We start from the raw sequence: 14,268 nt of genomic DNA, 5'->3' as shown, positions 1-14,268 counted from the left end.
GTTACTGACTTTAAACCACTTGTACCGGAACAACAACTGGCAGCACCAGTCACCACCAGGGCACAAGAAAAAAATTAAGCCGAAGGTAGATAGCCAAACTGGAATAGAATTCAGGAAATCTTTGGAAAGTGATGAATGGTTCCAGAAAAATAAACATGTGTGCACAATTAAAGATGGACTGCCGTGGGTGGGGGAGAAGCTATATATACCTGCCACACAGAGAATCAATTTCATGCAACTGTGCCATGATACAAAATCAGCAGGACACTTTGGCTTTGTAAAAACCTTACACTTAACTAAAAGGCAATTTTGGTGGCCATCTATGAAAAAGGACATAGAAAGCTATGTGGGTAGCTGTCAAATTTGCGCGATGGCCAAAAGACTGCAAGGGAAACCGCCAGGTCTGTTACAACCGGTGGCAAACCCCTCAGCCCCATGGAAAGAAATAGCCATGGATTTTATCGTAGAACTGCCAGAATGTAATGGAAACACCGTAGTCTGGACTGTCACAGATCTGTTCTCTAAGCAAGTACATTTCATACCTTGCCAAAAAATCCCGACTGCAAAAGCATTAGCAAAACTTTTTGTACAGCATATTTACAGATTGCACGGGGTACCACAACGCATCATATCTGACAGAGGGGTGCAATTTACGTCGGCATTTTGGAAAGAATTTTTATCCCTCTTAGGAACCACCCAAGGACTGTCATCTAGTCACCATCCTCAGACAGACGGAGCTTCTGAAAGACTTAATAATATACTTGAACAATATCTGAGATGCTATATTAATTTTCAGCAGTCCGACTGGACGGACCTACTGCCTTTTGCAGAAGTAGCATATAATAATGCAGTCCACTCAAGCACAGGTTACACTCCTTTTCAAGTAGCTACAGGCCAGAGTTTCAACCCAATACCAGAACTAACCCCAAAAGAACCGGTTATCCCTGATCTGAAGGAATGGATTGCTCAATTACAAAATACATGGCCAATCGTTAGGAAAGCGTTGGAAGATGCCAGAAAAGCATACAAGACACAGGCAGACAAAAAAAGAACCGATCCCACACCATTTAGGGTAGGAGAGATGGTATATTTATCCACAAAATACCTGAAATCACTCCAACCCTGTAAAAAACTAGGACCAAAATATATTGGACCTTTTCCAATTAAAAGAATCATAAACCCAGTAACAGTTGAATTAGAACTACCCAAAAATCTTAGACGAATACACCCAACCTTCCACTGCAGTCTATTAAAGAGAGAACAACAATCACCACTACGAGAAAAAATCCCACCACCACCACCCCCCATCATGGTGGAAGGAGAACAACATTTTGAAGTGAAAGAAATCTTAGATTCCAGAAAACACCATGGAACGATACAATATTTAGAGCATGGAAACACCTCCCCTCCTCAGAAAATGAGTGGGTTAACAAACTCCATGTTAAAGCACCTAAGTTGCTTAAGAGGTTTCATACAGAATATCCAAACAAACCAGGCTAACATTTATATGTTTTCTTTCCCCACAGATGGACTCATCTTTTTTCTGAAAGGAGAGCCGAATGTCAGAATCCATTTATATCACATTTCATAATTGTATAGGTAGAACAACGTGCTATTTCTGGGGATTCTGCCATCTCTCCGAGGGGGGGGGAGAGGATGGTTACTAAAGCGATTTTCAAACAACAGGGGATGTTTTACTGGGGAAGGGAGGGGGGACAGACAGGTCTGGATTGTATCTTCATTTACAACTGAAAAGGAAAGCAATAACCATAAAACCAAGGAGAGTTCCCTTTCCCATGGAAGGACCTGACACCTAGCAACTGACGACAGCCTGACCAAATGGATGAGGGGAGGGGCTGGAATGGGAATGGTTTATATAGGATTGAAATGTAACTTTTCTCAGATTCCGTCTTGTATTCCCACAATCGATTCCATCCTAGTAAACATTTTCCTTTTGGACTAACTTGCATCCAAGAGTTCTTATTTCCTAAGATGTGGATTGAGGTGGGTCCTGACAGTAATTTCCAGATACCATTACAAGAAGTGATCTAGCTTTTCTTATCACCCTTATCACGTTTAGGCATCTTTTAGCTTCTTAAAATTAGGATCCACACTAGTATCTAAATTAATATCGAAGTTAAAAAAAAGCAATATAGATGGATCACAACTGGATTCAGTTTTACCTCTCTCCTGGGATTTAATTTTTCTGACCTTTAAATAGGTAGGAACGTACCTATTTTTTTTGTCCATCAAAACAGTTATCTTCTGAGAGTAAAAAAAAAGAATCACATACAATGATTCAAACTGCAGCCTGGTGTTATGCTTGAATCAAAGTAGACTAGCTGCTATCAACAATACTGGACTTATGAGGTAGTTCTGGACTTATGAGTCTGCTATTATGGTCATAAGTCATGAACGTTGTAAAGCAGGTCATCGCCAACCCAATTGTACAACATTTTTTCCAGAGGTTGTTAAATGGCACCATGGGTGTTAAGTGAATCTGCAGTCATTAAGTGAACCCATTGTTCATTATGTTTGCATAAAACTTGTTCTTTGGCAAAAAAAGTCATAAAACATGTTCATGTGCTTGCAGGATGCTGCAAATGGTGGTAAATGTGGGCTGGTTGCTGAGAGCCTGAAATGCGATTACATGAATGGGAGGAGGCTGTTGAAACTTTGGAACTATGTTTTGGGAGGGTGTCCATCATAACTTCAAATGGTCCCTAAGCAACCAGTCGTAAGTTAAGGACTACCTGTATGTAGCATCATGTGTGACCATTCATATAGCACAGGGTTGTCAAACTGCCGGCCCGCGGGCCAGACGCATCACGTGGAAGCCACGCCCATCCCATTGCCAGCAATGGTGAAACTGTCCTGATATGGTGCACAATGTCACATGACGTCACGAGTTTGACATGTCTGATATAGCAATTCATATAACATTTCGGCAATACATTTCTGGGCTGCAAAAATCTAAATGACCACTAGATGGCACATTAGTCATCTGGATGTTTGCAGTTTAGTTGTAAATAAACCAATGGTCTGTGTGTATCTGTGTACCGCATGACTTAATGCAGGGATCTCAAATTTTTGGCTTGTGCACTGCAGGCCTGGTAATATACTGATTAGAATGCAGTATTGGAGGCAAAACTCTGCCCACAGCCCAGAGTTCAATCCTCATGAGGCTCAAGGTTGACTCAGCCTTCCATCCTTCTGAGGTCAGTAAAATGAAGACCCATATTGTTGGGGGCAATATGCTGACTCTGCAAAATCACCTGGAGAGGGCTGTACAGCACTATGGAGCGGTATATAAGTCTAAGTGCTATTGCTACTGCGCAGAGTACTCTAAATCTGTTTCTATGGCTTCAAAAACACTTTGTAGGAACTGAGGAAATGCCCAGAAAGAGCAGGTGCAAAGCACTGCATAGACACAGAGGTTAAGCCATGAGAAGCACTCAAGGAGCTAGAATGAAATATTTTATTTTATTTTTTTTATTTTAATTCCATTTATATCCCGCCCTTCTCCGAAGACTCAGGGCGGCTTTACAAACTTAGCAGTAGCCTTCATTCTATGTATATGCCTGCTTATTAGGGCTTTCACACACACCCCAAGCGGCATTATTACAAAGTCAGCTTAATTGCCCCCAACAATCTGGGTCCTCATATGATGGTGGCTTGATAGCTCAACTCAACTCACCCCTAGAGGTCTCCTGACCAATTGGGCCACATAGTCAGGATCTGAAACTCTTGCATTTCAAGAATCATCCTCCATGGCACAGCTTTATAGGTGGCCTTAGGCTCTCTGGTCAAAGGGAGGGAAGAACAGAGAATAACAGGTTTGGACGAAACCTTGAGGTCTTGTAGTCCAACCCCCTGCTCAAGCAGGAGACACTACAACATTACAGACAACAGGGTTTCCAATCTCTTCTTGAAAACCTCTAATGCTGGAGCACCCACAACTTCCGGAAGTGAGCCGTTCCACTGGTTAATTGTTCTCACTGTCAGGAAATTTCTCCTTAATTCTAGGTTAGATCTCTCTTTAATGATCTTCTGCTCTCAGGTACTCTGGAGAATAAGCTGACCCTTCTTCTCTGTGACAGTCCCTCAAGTACCGGAAGACTGCTATCACATCATGCTTCGTCCTTCTTTTCAATAGACTAGACATACTTAAGGCTTGGACAGGGAAAATGGGATGAGATCCTGGGATTGCCTGAGAGAGAAACAGGAAGTAACTTAGAGGGCTGCTCTCTGTTGGAAAAGAACAGCAAGCCAGCAAAATCTCTCTGCAAGGCAACGGAAGGGAGGGAGGGATGGAATCAGCCAGGGAGAAAAGAGGGGGAAGCCAATAAGAACAAGGCTAAAGGAAAGACAGCGCTCTGATGAGCAAAGAGAGAAAAGCAAAAGAAAAGCAGGGTTAGGATGGATCTTGCTGTGATATTTTCCTTGATTCTATCACCCTAAAAATAATTCTTTAAGTTCATTGCATATTGGGGTTTTAAAAAACTGCCAGCTAAGTGGTCAAAGTGAAATGATTACTTTGCACCTCGCATTAAGAGTCTAGATTTTTTTAAAAAGTGCTAAGTGTTTGATGGCATTCTATGATATTTATTTTCTTCCTTTCTGACTTGCTTGCTACGAAGACTTTAGAATTGCATCCCTTTAGGCTAATAAACTCATCCTTATGCACTGCTTGCACTAAGACCATAATTAACACCTATTGTCAGGAGAGGGCAGCAGAATTCCAGAAAGCTATTTTGACTAAAAGAAGGAAGAAGTCAGGAAACAGATCCTGGTACTGCAACAGGTACACAGACACACATATCCTTCAAAGGACAAAAACTGTAGGATGGATTAAATTCTCAAAGTGTCATCATGCTGACTTTCCAGCAACTGCAGCCCAAACATGTAAAATAACTAGTAACTCATACAAGGGAAGGTTTGTGAGTTCCTGGAATGAAATATTTCTCCTAGCTAGCAGGAAGGTAGCGCCAAGTGCTCCTTTGGACTGTCATCATCATTGCCCAGGAGCTCGATGGAGAATATAGTTTGACAGTGTCAAACATCAGAAAGGGCTATGTTGGCAAAGTTGCTCCGAAATGTGCAACTGCAAAATATTTATTTATTTATTTAGTTGAGATGATGTCAAAATTCTATAGAAAACAACATAATCCTGATTACAGCCATGGATCAATCAAAAAGCAAGGAACATCCTAGATGACAAACAAACAAATGAGGGAAGTAATCTAATGCACACTTATGCATTATAGCAGAGGTCACCAACCTTTCTTGCTTGGTGAACTGGGAGGAAAGGGAGGGAGAAGCATTTTATGTGCACGTGTGTGTGTGTGCATGGGGCTGTGAGCAGGCGTGTGACACAAATGGGGCAGGGCTAGCGCTTGTGTGATACTCACTAGCCCTGCCCTGTTCTTATGCACAGCATCCTGTTTCTGCACCCCGAGGTGCAGTGTTGGCCCATTTTTGCGCCGCGCAGCATGGTGGCATCCGGTTTTTGCGCCCCGCTGGACTGAGAACTGGATCTACAACAATTTGGTGTAGTGGACTAGAAACCAGGAGATTATGAGTTCTAGTTCCGATTTAAGTAGAACTGGCCGGGGGAGTTGGGACCAATCAGTCTCTCTCAGCCCAATTCACCTCACAGGATTGTTGTTGTGCAGAAAATAGGAAGGAAGAACTATCATGTAGATATCACTTGGAGTTGTATAAGGTGGGATAATAATAATTACAATTAATATAAAAGTCAAAAAAGCTTAGCCAGCTGAAAGTGAACAGAAACACACCTGAACTAAGTAGGATATGGCACTCTTCCCACTTAGAAGATCTAATTATATTTGTTATTATTTTAGTAACTTTATTTTCTTGCAAGTTTATAAAACAGGCTATAAAACTGGGCAAATAAAATGCTTCTCCCCTCCCGATCACATGGACTATTTCAGGCAAACTGGAAAATTATATTGTTTGCACCCATGACATTGTACAGCTCAACAATTAGCGGTTTTGCTGACAGTGAAAATTAATTTGCTAGCAAGTTCTAAATTTGTAATCACAGCTGTGGTGATACCTATCTATAAACCAAAAGAAAGAAAAAAGAAGAGCAAAGAAATGAAGTTCATACCAATTTTATAAATGGAAATTATAGGGAATTTTTGATAAGTTTGGTTGTCCTTGCCAAGGGTTGTAACAATCAGCAGAGAATACAATTACTTTATGTAAATGGAGACAAAGGTCCATATTAAAAAATAATTACTCAAAAGCCATTGCTTAAATAAAGAAAAACTAAAACACCAGTCTGGACTATGGATGCTGTGCATAATAATTAATACCATTAGAAGAAACATGAATTAATTAAAAAGACATACCTTCATATGCATACACATATAATATCAGTCCCTTAAATGAAAATCCAAGAACAAACTCCAAAATAGACTTAAGAATGTTTAATATAATTGAAACGATGAGATTTACATATTTTTAATTCTGTTTCAATTAGATCCCCCTTTCCACACTGGGGAAGAAGAGATCACTTTGTTTCAACAAAGCATTTTATCCTGGGCAGTCTCCTCTAGAGTATCCTGCTGCTTCCACCCAAATTTTATTGCTACCTATATCTATTTTTATCTCCTAAACCATAATGGCAGAAGATGAGCATAATAGCAGAAATAAAAACCAACCCCTAACACAAGAAATCAATCCAAATTCTAGTGGGGAAATATGCCCTTTAAAAAAATCTTCTTCCCTAAGGCTACTGAAATCCTTCCGTTCTTGACTGCTGAGGATTCATAAAGAAATAAACCACTGCAGCTACCAGATCTCTACCCAACAACAACCCAACCCTTCCTTTCCCCATCCCTTCCCTATATGTTTCAAATGTACATAGCTCCTCTGGAAAGTTGCCGCAAATGAAACTCCCATCTCCTTCCCCAAACCTTGAACTTTTCAGAAAAAGTAAGGATGGGGGATGAGTTATCTGAGTGCTTTGGAAGCATTCTGGAGTCTAAAGTGCTATCCTCAACATATTCTTGGGAGCAACATCAATATCAATGGCAGATTTGGAGCAACTGTCCCTTCTCAGGGTCACTCATGCTTTGTCACCTTGCATGCAGCTTATTGCAATGTCATCTACCTGGGGTCGCCCTTGAAGACCACTCAGAACCTCCAGCTGACCCAGAAGAGCACCAGCATCGACAGTTATAGTTGTGCCTTGGTATTGTGCCTCTTTGAGTTTCTGGCTACAACTCTAGGAGCGGGTTGTCACCCCAAAAATGTTTCATGGCACAAGGCCTGGATAGCTGAGAACCACCCCTTCCATCATTGTTTTTGACTTTCTCATAAGATCTGATAAAGTGGACTCACTTTGTGTTCCATCAATCTAATAATGCCATCAGATGGAGCCTAAGAAGCAGGCCTTTGGAATAGCATCTTCCTAGAACAGTGTTTTTCAGCCTTGGCAACTGTAAGAAAGGTACACTTCAACTCCCAGAATTCCTTAGCCAGTGTGCCAGCAAAAAGATGGCAGGAGACCTGTGCTTTTGCATTGAAGACAGCAAAATAGAGGGTGATACTGTATTATCCTGCTTATCAGTTTCCCAGAGACATCTGTCTGGTTACCGCAGAAATATGAAATGCTCTGATTTTGCAGCAAGATTTTTTTAAAGGAGGACAGTAATCAAAAACCACTAAACCTTTCTCCATCTTTTCCTACCCCATAGCAGAGAGACAAAACACTGTGTAGCAATTAAACCAGAAGACAAATCCACAAGCAGACGTACAAACTCAGGATGCTGAATTTTTATAAAGCCAAATCCCTGATCCATCTAGCTTAGCACTCACTACTCTGGCAGTTTTCCCAACACATTTTTAGACCATTGTCCTCAGTCTTAAATGAATCTAAGACATTTTCTATGCAGCCTGTGAAATCCACTATTAAATTACAGCCTCTCAGATTTCTTGCTCTTAAGCTGGAAGCTGGGAAAAAGAACAGGAATTAATCCCATATTATGCAGAGGTGCTGCATGAAGACCAGCCTCTAGAACTGCAGGCGCATGGCCAATGTTAATCAAAGACAGACTGCATTTCTGGATTTGGGGTCATGTCACCTTTTGCTTCTGCTGATTGTTCAGTGATCAAGTGTAGGAAAGGGGATAACTGGCAAAGGGAAATAATATTTCCAAAGAATGCAAATGGATTTTATGTTAGCAAAACAGAAGATGGCGTAAGATTGTATCTTATGATTAATGATTGTAGCAATGATTTATGATCTGTCACCTGTCACTTTGTTGTTGTATGTGTGTACACTGAGAACATATGCACCGGAGATGAATTTCTTGTGTGTCCAATCATACTTGGCCAATAAAGAATCCTATCCTATGCTATCCTGTCCTGTCCTAACCTAACCCTACCCTGAGATTCTCTACAGAGCTCCATCAAAACAGAATTTACTGGCAGCAATGTTGCTAATATTTAGCGGAGAACAAATAACTTAATCTCATTATGCCAAATCCAAAATAGTTCTCCCCTCCCAAAAAGTACAATTTTCATTTCTCGATAATTATATTGAAAATAAATAAATAATAATAAGTTGGAAGGGACCTTGGAGGTCATCTAGTCCAACCCACTGCTCAGGCAGGAAACCCTATACCATTTCAGGCAAATGGCTGTCCAGTCTCTTCTTAAAAACTTCCAGTGTTAGAGCATTCACCACTTCTGGAGGCAGGTTGTTCCACTGGTTAATTGTTCTAACTGTCAGGAAGTTTCTCCTTAGTTCTAGGTTGCTTCTCTCCTTGACTAGTTTCCATCCATTGCTTCTTGTCCTGCTTTCAGGTGCTTTGGAGAACAGCTTGACTCCCTCTTCTTTGTGGCAGCCCCTGAGATATTGGAACACTGCTATCATGTCACCCCTCACCCTTCTGTTCGTTAAACTACACATACCCAATTCCAGCAACCATTTCTTATATGTTTTAGCCTTGTCCTCTAATCATCTTTGCTGCTCTTCTCTGTACCCTTTCTAGAGTCTCAACATCTTTTTTACATCGTGGTGACCAAAACTGGATGCAATATTCCAGGTGTGGCCTTACCAAGGCATTGTAAAGTGGTATTAGTACTTCACGTGATCTTGATTCTATCCCTCTGTTAATGCAGCCTAGCACTGTGTTGGCTTTTTTGGCAGCTGCAGCACACTGCTGGCTCATATTGAAGTGATTGTCTACTAGGACTCCGAGATCCCTCTCACACTTACTACTATTGAGCAAGGTACCACCTACTATACCTGTGCATTTGATTTTTCCTGCCTAAATGTAGAACCTTACTTTTTTCACCATTGAATTTCATTTTGTTAGATAGCGCCCAGTGTTCGAGTCTGTCCAGATCCTCCTGTATTTTAAGCCTATCTTCTGGAGTATTGGCTATTCCTGCCAGCTTGGTGTCGTCTGCAAATTTGATGAGTTCCCCATATATCCCCTCATTCAAATCATTGATGAAGATGTTGAAGAGCACTGGGCCCAGAACAGAGCCCTGGGGCACCCCACTACACACTTCCTTCCATGTAGAGGCAGTTCCATTGAGGACCACACACTGAGTACGGCCTGTCAGCCAGCTACGAATCCATCTGGTGGTGAAGCTATCTAACCCACATTTTTCTATCTTATCAAGTAGTAGGTTTTTTAAAAATTTTAATCCCATTTATATCCCGCCCTTCTCCGAAGACTCAGGGCGGCTTATAATCTAAGCACAAATCAAATGTGCTTAGCAATAGCCTTCATTCTATGTATATGCCTGCTTATTAGGGCTTTCGCCCCCCCCCAAGCGGCATTATTACAAAGTCAGCTTATTGCCCCCAACAATCTGGGTCCCCAACAATCTGGGTTGTGATCTACTTTATCAAATGCCTTACTGAAGTCCAAATAAATTATATCTACAGCATTCCTCTGGTCCACTAGTCACTTGGTCAAAGAATGCAATAAGATTTGTCTGGCATGATCTGTTTTTGACAAACCCATTAATTTATATATCTATATCTATATCTATATCTATATCTATATCTATATCTATATCTATATCTATATCTATATCTATATCTATATCTATATCTATATATCTATATATCTCTATCTCTATATCTATCTATCTATCTATCATCTATCTATCTATCTATCTATCTATCTATCTATCTATCTATCTATCTATCTATATATCATATAATTATAATTAAAATTCCATCTGAACTAAGCCATAGAAGGAGAGAAGAAGCAGTCACTTGGATTGATTAAATGAGCCCTAGAGATATTTCCTACATACTGCATATATTTCCCAAGTCAGAATTCAAAGCAAGCAAAGCCACTGTCCAGCCACCTACCAAGGTTACTGCAGAATTCACCCACCATTCCATCTGGATTGGCTGTGGGAATCTGGGTGAGTCCAGTCAGGATGAGAACATCACTGTTTTTAAGAGAAGCCTGGTCCATGGGCTGAAAGGAAAATTTGAGAAAAATCATTTATGTAATAAATGGGCAGTGCTATCCATCTTAAGCAGTGGCTCTCTAGAAGGCAAAGAAAAAGACAGAAATACAATAAATAAATAGAATCAGTTAAACCTAGTAAGGGCCATTAAAAATTGCTCTAATGTCATATACACGCACATACCAGCCTATGCTAACATCCAGGCCGCAAAGCCTGAGGTAAAGCCAGGTCTTCATAGCCTTCCAGAAGGCTAATGGGGTCAGGATCATCCAAATCTTGGGGAGGGGAGGCACCAAGAGAAAGAAAACATGCTCCTAGGTCTCCTCAGCTGATATTGTTTCACCAAAGTGACCCAAAGCATGCCCACCTAGCCAGATCTGTAGAACAAACACAAACTTTTGGGGATAGGCAATTTTACAAACATTTTCTGAAAAGAAATATTTAGGCTAGTACAATGAAAAGATGTGCCTTATTTGTGGTGGCTTCAGGGAGTTTACAAAAGATGACCCTTTATTATACATTTATTATACTAATCAGATTTGCATGCAGCCCCAGAGTTCCTCCAAAAGCTACTGCTGAATTATACTTTGATTGAATTATAGAAAAGGGAAATTATTAAAGGCAGTAAGCAACCATTTTCAGTTTTCATTACATTTATTAATTGCCCCGCTCTATCCCCATTTTAAAGGGCCAAGTAGTTATCCTCAAGAAGCTGCAGACTCTGGATTTGCTAATTTTGAAGTTGACAATGAACTTCTGTCTTGCAAATATATTGAACTAGTTGACTACACACATACAAAAAACTATTTTCAAATCCAAATAACAAAGCACATGATAAGGAACCAGAGTCCACAAAATATGTGTTATACAGATGTGACGTTTAGTTACAACTCTTTATCTTAGGAACTAAGATGTTTCTGGATCTTTTCAGATATACCTCTACATTGTCCTAGCTTTGGGGAACAAATTAGATCGGATGTATTGATTATCACAGATTCCAATAACAAACGCCAGTATATGTGGTACTTAAATGCTGGCAAACATCTCCTGGACAATTTTGTCTATACTGTTTCAAAAAGTATCTCTGTCCCAGTGATGGAAGGTTGGGCAAAACTCAAATATAAATGAACAGTGTGACATAGTGGATGGATAAAAAAGTTCTTAAGACACTTTCTAAAAACCAACACACAACAAAATGCAGTAGCCATGAGACGCTTGTCAAATGAAAATGCCAATAAACCAGTAAAAGTATCATTGAATTGGCTGTGGGAAATACACATAACAGTCATGTAGGATTCAATAGTCATAATTTCATCTTCTATTGACCCAAGGTGCTGCTATTGATTCCCTGAGTCAACCTTCAGAATAATATACTTTAAAAGACTTTTGACAAATCTTCTGGGCTGCCCTATCTCCTTCCCCTGCCATTATCAGCTCCAATTTTGCTTTCTAAGTCAAGAGTCAATTTTCATAACTTATTGTTGCTGGGAGTTGTATCGAGGCAAAGTGTCCTTGTAGAAACTGTTCGTTTCAAATTTCAACCAGAAAACATCTTATGAGTTTCAGTTATTCTGAAACAAGATAAGCTTTCTGATAGGAAGGGCTCAAAATTAATCAGCCTATCAAATAGTGGGCATCTACTGAAACTGAAATCAAGAGTCTTTTTTGGTTGTGTGCTTCCCAGAAATATGATTATACAGTATACTTTCTTTGAAAATGGAAGGTCCATTTTAGCTATAATTCCTGTGAAGTTCAAGCTGCAAGTGCCATTGCTTAAGGTAGCAAAGAAATTCCTCCTCTCTTTTCAACCCCATGCACAAGAAGTATCAGCAAATTTACAGGAACTCCTGAGTCCCATGACTGTGAGAGGGGTTGCATATAAATAAAGAGAGACAAGCCTTGCCTTAGAAGTTGTGGGTGCTCCATCATTGGAAACTTTTAAGAAGACACTGGACACTCATTTGCCTGAAATGGCATGGGGTTTCCTGCCTGAGGAGGAGGTAGGACTAGAAGACCTCCAATAAACTCTGTTATTCTGTTAAATTCCATATTTGGAGGATGTAGCCAGTTTCAGAAGAAATTCCTAAAGAATTCTAAACAGCCCAATGACATCAGTGTGCTGACAGATTGCTTGGGGAAGGAGGAAGGACCCCAATGGAGAGGAGTAATATAACAAAATACTTTGCACTTTGTATTCTGCCACAATTTGACACAGTTTGTCAAAGGTTTGTTTTCTCAAAGGGAGTATATGGTTAGAAGACTCTTGCATCATACATTGCTTTGTTTCTCTTGAAAACCATATAAGGCAATGTCTATGGAGACAAAATTATGGATCTTGTGAGAATTTACATACTGGAAACAACTTCTATAGACCACTGCTTACCCTCTATGTCAGTGCCTCCAAATGAAAGAAATCCTCTGCATATATTTTTTTCAATATTGTAGCCTCTTCCACTGCTAGACATATTTTTAAAGTTTTTCTAAAACGTGGAGTCAAATTTTGCCTGCCTGCAATTTACTCACAACAGGATAGGCTAACTTGTAATTGCTTTCGGACTCCAAAACTTTAAAACTGTTGTTAAACCAATCATTTCACAGTTTTCTTATTCAGTTTGCTAATGTCAGAGCAATGTCATGTGTTCTTGTTTTAAAACATCAGCCCCTATATATTTAAGCTCTTGGATGGGGGCTGTTTAGGTTTGGTATTGATTTCAGTTGGTGAATATGGTCTAGACTAGTGTTTTCAAACACAGCAACTTTAAGATGTGTGGATTTCAACTCCCAGAATTCTCCAACCAGCATACTGGGGAATTCTGGGAGCTGAAGTTGCCAAGTTTGAAAAATACTGATTTAAAACTTTATCCCTTGTTCATAGTATTTGCTTAACTTCCTCAGACACTGCTCCTAAATATATTACTTAAGACAGGTATATTTTTACCTTATATTTTTGTTCTATAATGAAGACAGAAACAAGGAATTAATTCAGCTTCTTCACCAGCCTATTTTTCTTTTTAGTACTATACCTTGCCAGTTGCTTGCTTGTGATATTCTGAAATAAATTTTTACCAGTTGGTCTTAACATTATTAATATCACACTTCTCAACACCACGCACCTGCCTCATTGTCTTACAGCATGTTTACATTCCTTTTAGTGCTTCTTGCTTGGGAATAATTCTGTTTTCTGAAAGGACACTATCTTTTCTCCAAAAACGTTTCTGAAACTGCTTGTTAAGTATGCTTAATCTCTTTTTTTAGATGAATTTCTACTGTTACAGTTTTAAGCAATTCTTAAGTACTTCAGGAAGACCTTGCTCCCTTTTTCTATTCCCTTTTTAGCAAACCCTCTTTGCAGAAGTTGAAATCAAATGAAGTTATGTTGGACATAAAATTTTTCTTTTCCATTGAATTTTCTTGATGTAGGTGCGTAAGGAGAAAATACATCTTGTTGATTTTTCCTTAGTGAATTTTAACGTATAAGTCAGTGGCCCACAATCTTTTTGGCTTGGCAGTTCGGGGGGGGGGGGAAGAGAAGAAGGGATGGTTCTGTGTGAGTCATAGGTGTGTGCGCAAACATGCACAGCTGCATTTGCACAAGTGGCTTGTGCAAGTGGAGATGCGCTCACATGACCTGCCACTTGCGTAGCTGGGTTCCAAATGAGCTGTGGCCCACAGCCCGGGGTTGGGGAACCCTAGTATAGGTGACCTTTGGCACATCCTGTCAAGTCCATGAGCCATAAAAGAGCCAAGGTTGCCTACTCCTGGTATAGACTAAGGACAGCCAACAGGACTGGGTTA

The 14,268-nt window shown here is 40.1% G+C and overlaps 1 protein-coding gene and 1 long non-coding RNA gene across 2 annotated transcripts in view; both read right to left on the bottom strand.

Annotated features, from left to right (window-relative positions):
• The window catches only part of LOC308672582, a 171,002-nt gene that overhangs the window by 117,942 nt on the left and 38,792 nt on the right, over nt 1-14,268 (bottom strand). The gene's annotated exons all lie outside the window — the stretch shown is intronic.
• INTS9 (integrator complex subunit 9) overlaps nt 1-14,268 on the bottom strand; it is a 77,306-nt gene that overhangs the window by 27,720 nt on the left and 35,318 nt on the right. Inside the window, exon 9 of the mRNA XM_081335530.1 lies at nt 10,370-10,481. Within this exon, the coding sequence (XP_081191656.1) occupies nt 10,370-10,481 (112 nt within the window). The remainder of the gene's footprint in view (nt 1-10,369; nt 10,482-14,268) is intronic.

Source organism: Vipera berus (genome assembly GCF_964194415.1).
Source record: "Vipera berus genome assembly, chromosome: 1".
Taxonomy (NCBI): domain Eukaryota; kingdom Metazoa; phylum Chordata; class Lepidosauria; order Squamata; family Viperidae; genus Vipera; species Vipera berus.
Note: the sequence above shows the minus strand (reverse complement) of the source record. Positions and strands in the feature narration are given on the sequence as shown.